At 37.9% G+C, this 12,199-nt stretch overlaps 1 protein-coding gene across 2 annotated transcripts in view; it reads right to left on the bottom strand.

Annotated features, from left to right (window-relative positions):
• Window positions 1-4,161: 4,161 nt before the first annotated feature.
• The window catches only part of HCRTR2 (hypocretin receptor 2), a 35,190-nt gene continuing 27,152 nt past the window's right edge, over window positions 4,162-12,199 (bottom strand). Inside the window, exons 5-8 of one of the 2 annotated variants that reach the window (XM_063331127.1) lie at window positions 10,628-10,848; window positions 9,134-9,255; window positions 7,824-8,024; window positions 4,162-5,877 (exon numbers count right to left, since the gene is read on the bottom strand). In XM_063331127.1, the coding sequence (XP_063187197.1) occupies window positions 5,684-5,877; window positions 7,824-8,024; window positions 9,134-9,255; window positions 10,628-10,848 (738 nt within the window). In that variant the 3' untranslated portion in view covers window positions 4,162-5,683. Of the gene's footprint in view, window positions 5,878-7,801; window positions 8,025-9,133; window positions 9,256-10,627; window positions 10,849-12,199 lie in introns of both variants that reach the window. The other variant, XM_063331128.1, reaches the window with a different exon arrangement.

Below are 12,199 nucleotides of genomic sequence, written 5' to 3' on the forward strand. Positions count from 1 at the left end.
TGGCGGCTGCAGCTCGGCTGGCGGCGAGCGGCAGGTGCCGGTGCGGCGCCGCCCCTTCAGCACCGGCGGCGCGGACAGCGCCCCGCCCCGCGGGTGGGCGTCGCGCCCAGCGTCCCGCGGCACGGGGCGGGAGGGCGGCAGCTCCGTCACCCTTCCCCCGTCAACCCGGCGTCTGTCTCTGCCCACCTCGTTCGGTCAGGGGCAGTGGACGAAGCTCATCCCCTCCCTCGCCCCCCACCCCACCCCCTCGAGCTTCCTCTGCTGCCGTTGTTACCCCCTTTGCTCACATTTCTCTTTTCGCCATAATCACTAAGCTGGACTGCGTCTAGATGGGACATGGTCCTTTGGGATTTTTCACGGGATCTGGCTCTCCCTCTGCGTTCAGGTCCCACTTGATTTCCAGAGAAACTAGCAGAGCAAGTCTTTGGCTGCTGCCAATAATCCCTCCAGAAAATACCTGTTGCTGTGTCTGATCACCTTCTGTCTGTAAGCACTTTTAATAAATTTTAGAAGTGAATTTTCATCTCAGAAATGGAATAGGATCATGATCTGTTAAGGACAGAGAGAAGCTATGGAGCCCGCTAGACAGTAGACCAGAGGAGCAAATAACTAGTCTGTAGTCTAGACCCATACTGGACTATGGGTCTAGCTTCAGGAGGTTCACTAAAATACATCAAAAAATAGTTTGCCAAGCTGGCTTGGGTACTTAATAAAAAATAAATCAACCATAAAGCATGCAATCATACACTTGCTGGCTTCACTGGATGCTCTTCATTTTTGCACTGGAAGGAGGAGGAAAGAACAGATCCCTATTGATTCCTCCATACTACTCATGACTCTTATTTTCACAAATTGCTTATCCCATACGGAACATTTTTAATTGGATTTTGTCCTTGAATGCTTAAAGCAAAAAGATATAAAACTTCCAGCTAGCAGAGATAGAGATACAGTGGGTGAAATTCTGTCCCTTATTGGCAAAGCTAAACTTGAGCCAAGTCCAGATTTTGCTTATTGTTTATTTATCTCAGGAAAATTCAATCTTGCATATAATTTTTTTCTTTAACTCAGATTTCAACTTAGTTAATGTAGTATGCTCTTTATTTAAACTCTTAATGCCAACATTGCTAAATACTTGTCTTCCTTTGTTTTTTGGAAAGTGTATTCAATAAAATAAAATACTATTTCATCCAATATATCCAATGGTCAGAAAAAAGCCTTATTGTCAGGTAAAAGGAATAGCCTGAGAAATTAATGTAATTTTAGCTGTGAGACAGATTTTAGGTTGGAAGGCTAACTTTGCCTTGTAACATGCAGCAGTAGGTTGCGATGCATCTTAGTGCAAGGGCTGAGTTAAGCTAATGTTTAGTGTACTCTCCTTCTCATAAAGCCCTCTCCAGATTAATGACATGCATCAATTTTGCTAGTATCAGAGAATGAGATGGTGCCCTCTGTACAGTCCAGAAGAAAAGGAAAAAAAAGTAAAATGCCTTTTTGGAGGTGGAGAGGGGGAGAAATTATCTTGCAGTCATTGTGACTGCAGGGCACGAGTTTATCACTACAGCTACAACAGGAAAGGAGAAAGAGGTCAGGATATGAGACTGTGAAATATGTTGAAAAACAAAGTACCAGAATGATGGTGTCACAAAAATTTATATCTGCAGGAACAAATATGTTGTGATTTAAACTCTATGCCTAATGGTGCTATGACCAAGCAGAAACAATGGCACGAGAACTCCATTTCTATGCTCCTGAGTTGCCAGTGGAATTATTAGAATACCAAAACAGCTAGAGGTAATAGAACACAAGTAAAGCTCAGTTTTCAGATAGTTTTCAATATTTATAGACTGGATAAGAAATGCTCATTCCTCGTCTGATATTTTTTGATGGAAAAGAAGCCCAAAAGTTTCTTTAAGATGCTTTAATTTCTGGCACATGCAAAAGGCTTTAAATTCCATATTGCTCTTAAAATCTTACCCTGTTTTCACATCTATTTCTGTCTCCATTAATAGCCATTGCTCACTACTGGGTTTGTCTTTACTGAAAATTCCCAGTGATTATTTTCATTTGAAAATAAATACAGCTGGATGGTATTTCGAATGCATCCAAAAATTTGGATCTTTCTGGAGTAAAAGGCCCTAGTACTGGCAAAAAACCCACCACTACTTTACACAGGTGGTCAACAGGTTTTTAAATGCCTGTGAAGTTTTTCTGATGAAATGGTCCCCGAAAACTTAACTCAGCTAAAGAAGAAAATATCTAGGTATTTCTCAAATTTTTTAAAAATGAAGAAATAAATATATATGAATATTTGCATCAAAATATTAAAAATTATTTTTGAATGAAAAATCTTTTATTTCCAGATAACCAAATCTTTATATTGATAACCATATTTAACTAACCTGCAGCTTGATTACCATACTCTCTGGCAAGAATTAGTTAACACTTTCTACCTATCCTTAGAATTTCAAGTCTTAGATAAGCTCTGATTGTATCACTTGTGTCTGAAAAATATGCTATTTACTCAACAAAGATCTGGCCAGAGAAAAACCCATTCATTTGTCCACGAATGTCTCATATTTTATTTATATTCTCCACACAAAAAGTACTATTAAGTTAAAGTTATGCCTAAAAAAGAAATTCCTAGGAACAGTAGACTATTTTAATTTTGGAGAGCTAAACAAAAATAAGAAGAAAGAACAAAGAGAACAGCAGAGACCTTTCCTCTTACAAAAGAGAAAATTAAGACCAGAACCTCCATGTCTAACATGACACAGGAGACCTGCAGGAGCCAAAAACTGCCAATGACCTTTAGTGCTGTTCTTATCTCAGATTAGGTAACACAATTTATCCAACTGGCATTAAGGTAGCAGCAAAAGGAAGACAATTTGTGTTGGCAGGTGGTATTTAACCCCCCTTTGGAAAGATGCTACTTATGTTTTTTCCATGAGCATCACTAACGTTGCTATTTTAGTTCTTTATTAGCTGTCCTAAGTTAGAAATACTGTATTCTTTTCCTCCCCGTTCATCTCACAGGGATCTGGGCAATACACCAGACAAGGCATGATAATTTTACTGGTCTTCTGCAGTCACCTGGGACCTTTTATGTTTGAAAAGTACACATACTCCCCTTTTATATTGACAACGTTTTCTTAGGTAACCATTTACTTTCTACATTCTTGCTCTCTCTTCAAGGAAAAGCTAAAAATACATTTTCTGAAATGAAAGTATAGGTTTGCAAAATTTTGACATAATTGACATTTTTCAGCGATGGGTTGAGGCAGAATTTTATGGCACAACTAAATGGTTACTGATAATTATTTTGCAGCTAGATTACTATACTAGTTTTTATTTTTTTTACTTTTTATTTACTTAGAATTGTCTAGGCTGGAAGGGACCTTTAAATCATTGAGGCCAACCATTAACCTAACACTGCCAAAACCACCACTGAACCATGTCCCGAAGCATCACGTCTACCTGTCTTTTAAATACCTCCAGGGATGCTGACTCCACCACTTCCCTGGGCAGCCTGTTCCAATGCTTGATAACCCTTTCCGTGAAGAAATTTTTCCTAATATTCATCCTAAACCTCCTCTGGCAGAACTTGAGGCCATTTCCTCTTGTCCTATCGCCTGTTGCTTGGGAGAAGAAACCAACATCTACCTCTCTACAACCTCCTTTCAGGTAGTTGTAGAGACCGACAACGTCTCCCCTCAGCCTCCTTTTATCAAGACACAAGAAAAAATTAGAAGACTTTTTGAATTCTGTTCTCCCATTTCTGCAATGTTTTAATTCATCAGCCGTTGGTCCAACCATTTCAAATGATATAGAAAAATTATCTCTTGTTCCACACAGTTTAAGAATGCTATATTTTCCGTGGTTGCAGAGCAAAAATAGCCTTCTAATGGCAAACGAATTGCAATAGCTATGAAATCAAATCCTGCTGTACTTTCCAAAATTATTTGAGTTTTCTTTTCTTAGAAGAGACACAGTAAAATAATTTCTTGAAATAACAATGACATAATAGCTATACTCAAAAATTAAGCTTACACATAGGAATATAGGAATTCCTATGATTTTATTTGATGTTTAAACATTCTTTCCATTTAGGTATTTCTCTTTATTCTTTTTTAATAGAAAAAGAATATTCTCCTTTTTTTCTTTTAATAGAAAAAGTAAACTTTAATATACAAACAAATGCATTTTTTTTCTCTCACTTTACATCAGTGTAAACTAGGAGTAATTGCGACAATGTCAAGTAAAACAGCTGTTGGGGAAGGCTAAAGCATAAAGTGATTAAGCACTTTGCACTTCATTAAACTATAGCTGTCACGATAGACAGTACATTGTGTGATATTGGGTCAAAGTAAAACCTAGAAAACATATTTACATGACTTAATCAAGTAACACCTTGTCTATGTATAATTGGTATTTCAGAAATATTTGAATATGTGAGAATGCCTTCTTTCTATGTCAAATGCCTTTTCTTCCCTCCCATCTTACCCTTCCTTTTGAAAAATCTGAACTGAAATGCAAAAATAACACCACAGGGAGATTGTAGCTCAGGGTCTTATAGATTAGCTTCTTTCTAACCAATAGGCCACATTCCCCTAGTAGACTAAGTCTCCAGTGATGCACCATCTTCATTCTTTAAGAAGAAAAGTTACAATGCATGGTAGGAAGCCCCAGGCCAGGGAGCTTGTCCCATAAACTGGAAGTGGATAAGTGAGTAATCGATCTACCGATCCAATGAGATATCCCTTCTATAATTTCTAGAGAGAAACATTTTAATTGTTGAAAAGTCAACATTTTCTTGGCATATAAATCTGTTAATTGTTTGTATTAAATGGCATCTGAGAGAGAAATCATGAAAGCAGGCAAGATAACCAATGTTTTCTATTTTAAAGATCCTCACAGATCTTCTGGAGCAACACTTGCAGACATTATGGACTAAAATGAGCTACCAAAGTTAAAATGTCCTGTCCTTCAGGGGTGCTGACACTTGTTATTCCTATTGGCCTGAGTAGGAATTTTGAGCTTATAGCACCTTTGAGCGTCACATAAGTTTTATTTAAGTAGTTACTTTTTAGGCACTCGAGTCTGAAGCAAAAAAATAATTGGCTATTTAGTGTAATCTTATGAAAACATATGTGACTTGCAGCACTCTGTGTTCACGTCTTAGAAGCATGTCTGTGCTTAGAAAAGTAACCCGGAATCTCCCCAAATCAATCTGAAGTGAAAGTTCCATAATGAATGTAGAATTTACTACAAGTGAATTAGCAGAAAAAGAAGCGAAAATGAATTCCAGAATATCACTAGTGCATAAGTAAACATTCCTTGTAAATAAGTCACTCATTTATAGAAACAAGATATAAATAAATGATGGTTGAGACTTCTTTCAAATACTTAGAATTCTTTATATGATACATTTTAGAACATTCCACAGCATCTAAAATATATAAAAATAAATATCTACAGTATTTACAAAGTATGATACAATCCAATCTTTAAAAAGACTTGTAAAGACATGTTCTTTAGCTCATACTGAGGTAAGAAGGTTTCTGTAAGACTGAGAAGATATAGAAGAGGCAGTTGTTTTGAAGGAATCCCTTTGTCCAGTTGTAGTCTGTAACACAGCTAAACGCATGTGCCATTCTCTAGTGGTCTTACATGTATTGAGCCAAAGTCATCCTTGCTGTAACTCCATCGAGGTAAGTTTAGTTATGCTAGGGATGAATTTGTCCCACTCTGCATTCTCTGTGTTGCCAGTGTCTTCTTCAGAAACCCTCACAACTTCATCTAAGTTTGAAGTCATGTTCATCCCTGGTATGTGGCGATGCAGTTCCACTGATTTCAATGGGCTGAGTGTAGCTGTGATACCTGTAAGATAGAATAAGGATTTTAAGATGATTTTACCGTTTGTATCAGGTAGCTGACTGGCTCACCCTGTAATTGCCACTCTCTGAACGCTATGCAGGTGACGATCTATTAACAAAATGGTCTGCCAGAAAAAAAATCCAACTTGCGCTTGCAAATTTTAAGTGAAGACTTCCTGGGGGAAGTCTAAGGGGATTTCTGATGCATAAATCTTGATTTACTTACTGTTAAACATTTTTAATATGATCTACTACTTATTTAATATGCATTATCTGGCAAATTGCCCTTTGGTTCCATATCCAGATGCCACTGTGACCAGCAGAGCACTACAGCTTCCTGTGTACAAGTCAATCATAGAATCATAGAACGGTTTGGGTTGGAAGAGACCTTTAAAGATCATTTAGACCAACCCCCTTGCCATGAGAGAAGGATGGGCAGGGAGAAGAGAATGACGACAAATAATTGATATAGAGTTGAACATCACCTACAGCCACACTGTCATCTGGGTCTCACGGCTGTAACCTTGCTTGTGCCATACATACAAGAATGGCAACATTACTGGAGAAGATCAAGCTGAATTCAGGAAAAAACCCAACATTCCTTCTATAGTAAGTGAAAAGGACAGACTTCTTCAGAATTTATTTATTTCGTTTTAGATATATATTTTAGGAACAGATTATCTGTCCTTGCAGTTAGCAGTTTCTCTGTTATCAATATATGGCTTATCTAGTCCTACCCTATAGTGTCTGAGATAACTTCTAGACAACCAACGTTCACATCCCTAGGACAGGAGGAATGAATCCTGTACTTGCAGTCCCTTGCAAAGTCCTGCTGGGATATAACATACAATGTAATGAGAAATATCAAATAATAAATTATATGTCATTTTCCATCTATTCACAAAGCCAGGGAATTACACAATCATTTCAGTGTTTACCTAGAACTGGGAAAGCTTGAATAACTTCTGCCTTTCATTTCAGACTGTGTTTATTTATTTATGAACCTGTTTTGGAGAAAAATCAAGAGTGGCTTCCCAGCTTCTCCTGACTACACGCAATAACTCACCCAAGAGCAAAAAGAACAGAAAATGCGAGGAAAGAAATCTGATCGGCCCAACTCACACCAGAATGCGTGGTAAGTAGATCATTTGAAATAGTCAAGGACATTCACGTACTTAGAATCATAGAATCATTTAGGTTGGAAAAGACCCTTGGGATCATCGAGTCCAACCATCAACCCCACTCTACAAAGTTCTCCCCTACACCGTATCCCTTCACACCACATCTAAACGAGTCTTAAACACATCCAGGGATGGTGACTCCACCACCTCCCTGGGCAGCCTATTCCAGTGTCTAACCACTCTTTCTGTGAAGAATTTTTCCTAATGTCCAGCCTAAACCTACCCTGCTGCAGCTTGAACCCATTCCCTCTTGTTCTATCGCTAATTACCTGTGAGAAGAGACCAGCACCAACCTCTCAACAACGTCAATCTGTATGCCCAATTTTGGTTATTATATTTGTTATAAAATAGACCACAACTTCAGAGAATTAGCTTTGAGTAGAATATAGATGTTTATAAACACATTGCAACTCCAGGGAAAATTATTTTCATACTTTCAGGTACCTGTTCTTTAATTACTTAGGAGCCTAAAGGAAGCAGGGATCCAAAGAAAATATTTATATAAAATATACCTTACACCCTCCCCAACTGCAACTGAACTTTTGAAATAAATGCTCGTTTCATCAATATATAGCCAAAGTTGCAGCATATTCTATAAAATATTTCTTTTAAGTTACTTTTCTTACAGCCAGTTCTTAATTGTAAACCACCTTCTCTCATTGCATTGTGCTCAGATTCAAATATTGTTGTATGCACAATTGAATTTTACTTCCACAGCATCAAAAGACATAGGGACAAGTATACTACCAGTGGGTAACAGGTGCAGTACCATTTGCTGGAATTGTGTTTATGTTGGTCAATACAACATGTTCTGAAAGTTTTGAAACATTATCAAAATTGCTGATCTGGGTGGTCAAGGATTTCCGACTCTCTGTACTGGCACGACCTCTGGTGAGCCGTTCATCATGGTGACTGTGAATGCCAAAGATGCAACAAGAAAATGCTGCTTTAAATTCTTCTCTAAATTTCCCTGTCAACCACAAAAAAAAAGACTAATGAAAAAAATTGCACTATAAACCATGTTTCAACAAACTTTATAGATTAGAAAAAAAGCATCTATCTAAAGCAAAATTAACCCGAAACACCCAGATGTTCTTCTAATGCAGAAGCAGGAAATCACAATTTCAACATCTTGGAGAAAGATAGAAAAAATATAACCTTTGTAAGAAGATATGTGAGGTATGGTATGAAACTTAAATTATTCTTGGCTAGACAGAATGGACAACATAGAATGATTTATGAAATCATGTCATGGATAGTCTATTGATTAATAACCTATCTAATAAAAATAAGTAGTTGACCAATTGTAGGCTTAAATGACTGAATCGTTACTTGACATGTGAAATGAGAGGGCATGGGTAATTCGTATTTCATCTTGAATACATTTTAAAAGATTCAAAGTGTTCAACAGCCCATTAGTCCGCTTTTGGGGCTCTGAGTAAATTGTTCAAATCATCTTCACACTACACACCACCAAAAAACTACAGCAGGGAAATGTATAGTGAGGATCAATAGACTTTTGCTTTCCCAAATTTAGCTGTCATACCACCAGTTTAGGTCCTGATTCTGCTGTTCACAGCCAAATAAGACAAATACAAACTAAGACAGATCTGTACTAGGAATTGAACAGCATCCTGGCTGGTTCTTTGGCCTTGAACCTAGTTGGCACTGTCTGGTCATGTAAGCATTATTAAAGACTCACAGCCTCCAAAGCCCAATACCTACATATAAAATGCCAACTGGGGACAGCGCCTGACCTGTGCTACCTCCCAGACAGTATCCGGGGAGTGTTTAGGGGAATGGTAATGTTTCAGATCAAAGTCATGCCAGGGACATCTCTACCAAATTAATGGTATGGACAAATGCAAGCATTTGGACTCGGGCCCTGGCACTCTTTAGTTTAGTTACAGGTAGATAGCCTGAAGGTAATGGGATACATCAGGCATCTTGTTCCAAGAAGAGGATCTAGCTCCCACTGGAGGAGCTGGGCTGATGTTAGACAGTCATTAATCTTATTTGCTATGGCTCATTACATTCAAACTATACATTAAACTTGAATTCTAGGTAACTGTAACTTACCACTGAGGAAGTTATAAATAATAGGATTGGCTGCACTGTTTGCATATACAAGCCAATGTGAGAATGTGAACCAGGCGTATACAGTTTCTCTGTCATCAGCATGATTAAACATTCCAAAAACCCTATGGAGAAAGAGAAGCAAACCTGAAAGATGGCAAAATTAGAAATCATATAAAAAGATTTAGCAACTTCCAGCCTAATTTTATCTCTGATGACCTATTTGCAGTATCACAGAAAAGCTGATTCAACAGTTCTTGCTTTCTTGGGCAAATAAAGTCTTCTCCCCATCCCTCATTCTCCTGTCTTGGTCGTTTAGCACAGCAGAGACCATCAGTACTTTACTTTGCAATGGTGCAGATGCATAACTTTTCTCTAAGTAACTGAAGTTAGCTGGCATCAGATAAGACAAAAAAAGATGGGAAAAGCTGCTTTTGATCTATTCAAGTCATTGAGGTTCCCAGCTCTAGGCTCACTCTTCAATAATCAGGGGGTTTGGAGTTAGAAAGGCACGGACCTGGCTGAAAACCTGAGGCCACAGTAGCAGCTTCTGTCCTCCAGAGAAATCTGCTTTGCCCAGATTCCTTACACCTAACTTGTGCCATTTAAATGAAAATCTAACTACAGGCCTACTCTCCTACTGTAGCTGAGGCAGCCTGTGTAGTTCCTCTGTGGTTCAGACCATAGGTGGCCTGAACTGCCTTCTGGAAATATTATTTTCTCTCCTCATTGCCTACCAAGGGACTTGAAGATGGAAAATACTTAAATTAGGCCTCAGCAAAGTGCCAGAATTGAGTGGGATGTATTTGAGCCTTCATATTCAACTTGAAAACATTCCTTACAACCTGACATGTTCCTCAAGCACCAATAAAAGTCTGTTTATTTTTTGAGGATATTCAAATCTTCTGTAATATGTTATTATTTATTGATTTTTCCAGAGGTCTCATGAGAAAAGACTGTATCAAAGCCTTAGCCTGTCAGGCATCATGTGAACAATTATGTCTCAAATGAAGAGGAGAGAAAAGGGTAGAAAAGCAAAACAGAGCTTCATAAGCAAACCAAAGGGTTAGCCTAAGGTCTCAAAATGGGGCTGGGGTTTGAACCCACCATTTCACAGTCCTGGGGGACAAGCCACAACACGACACTGTCCCACTAGCCTTCAGCTGCTGCTTTACGTAAATGCACTTCCATGGGTGCATCTACAGCAAACTGTAATCCTATGTAATTGTCAGGTTTTAATGAGGGGACAGGCTAGATAATTTTCATGAGGAAGAGCTTGCTAATAAGGGTTCTACAATCTGGCCTTCATTTTCAGTACGAAGGATAGATTAGATATATTTTTTCTTGCAACCTTATTCTTATTTTCCATTTCTTTATCACAAAATAAGTAAGCTTATCCTTCAAAAGTATTTGCCAGAATAAGAGGAATCTCGTAACAGAGGATCGTTTTTAGACAGAAAGCTTTATCAAGTGTTTATGTTTTGGGATAAACTTTACCTTTTCAAGACATTGAGGATGCTAATTGGTAGATAGCAAAGTGCAAAAACCAGGAGGACGACCATTAGCATACGTGCTGTTTTCCTTCTTGCACGAATCTGTTTTATTTCAGCTGCCACAGCACTAATCTTTGACTTTGTTGATTGTCCCAGCCCTCGGGGCTGTGCTGAGGACTGCAGAGGCTTCCAGTTTTTCTGAACAACAGAAGAAGTTCCTGGGATCTAAAAAAGACAAAATAAGGGGTACTTTGAAAAACTAGCACTGTGGGTAGCTATAACAAGAAAAATAGACATGTTGACATACACAATGTAAGCTTGCAAGGAGAAGAAGGTTTTTTTATTAAATTAATTGATGTAGCAGCAAGAAACAAACCCGATTTCAGGCACACTTGAAGCACTGCATAAAAATTTGTCTTTTATCCAAATATATCAACCGATGTATTACAATTGTCTTTACTTCCCATATATCTTGCCTTGCTTGTCTCTTCAGACTATCACGCTTACCAACCCTACTACTGCAATAGTATTTTTTCACTATAAAAGTTCTACATTAGATGTTTTATTGCATGGCAGAGTAGTTTATCCCATTCATATGCTGCTAATTTAAGATACTAAAGAGCTTTTCAGCATTGGAAAACAAGGATTTAAAGCCTACATACTTTTAAGTGCCATAAATCTTCCAAATATGCAATCTAGATGACAATAAAGCAGCTAAAGAAATCACAGCTGAAGTGTGGATCTCCCTGCAAAGCTCTTCAAAACTGAATCACACCGTGATGAATGGAGGGGAATCAGGGAAGAGTGCCAAGACAAAGGAAGAGTTAGGTTAGGCAAAGACACTTTGCAATAGATAGATGTAGCACCATGCTATTAAAAAAAAACAATCTCGGTTTTCGTTTTCTGTGCCCTCACATAAGCCAAGCCAAATAAAGCAATTTTGCTTCAGTTCTTCAAAATTATTTCCTGTCTGCAGACAAAAGTGAAAGACTACGGATAGAATGGACTTTCTCAGAGAACTCTATTACAATGACATTTATAATATTTTCAGTGTTATACATTGTGAAAACCTTTTGGGTAGAATTATAGATTTATTCATGCATAGTGCAATTGTCTGCAGGGTGACTAGTCTCATGAGTGCAAAATAAATCATGATTAAAAGTATCTGCAAAATTCAGATTGTCTATTGTAACATTTTAAAGATTAGGGCTTACCCACACAAACTGAGAAGAAGAGAATGAAATTTTGGGTATTGATTTCAGAAAAAAGTAAGATAAAATGGAAACACTTGTTCTAAAATAAAAGCATGCACATGCAGAATTGTTCTAGAATAGCTATTATGTATTTTTTTATGAATAGCTTTCTTGCACAGGGAAGCCCTTAGTTTAGTATTTATGTGCACCATCAAACCTGATTTACAACTATTGGAACATTTTGGCAAAGTTGTGTTGTAATGAACAGGAAATCAACGAAGCAGAACAGGGGATATGTTATAACATTTATTTTTTTACTCACGTCTCTATGGACATGAAGCAAAAAAACCAACCCAACCCTTGCATTTACTTCTACTGAGGAT

The sequence above is a fragment of the Chroicocephalus ridibundus genome, chromosome 3, assembly GCF_963924245.1.
Source record: "Chroicocephalus ridibundus chromosome 3, bChrRid1.1, whole genome shotgun sequence".
Lineage (NCBI taxonomy): Eukaryota > Metazoa > Chordata > Aves > Charadriiformes > Laridae > Chroicocephalus > Chroicocephalus ridibundus.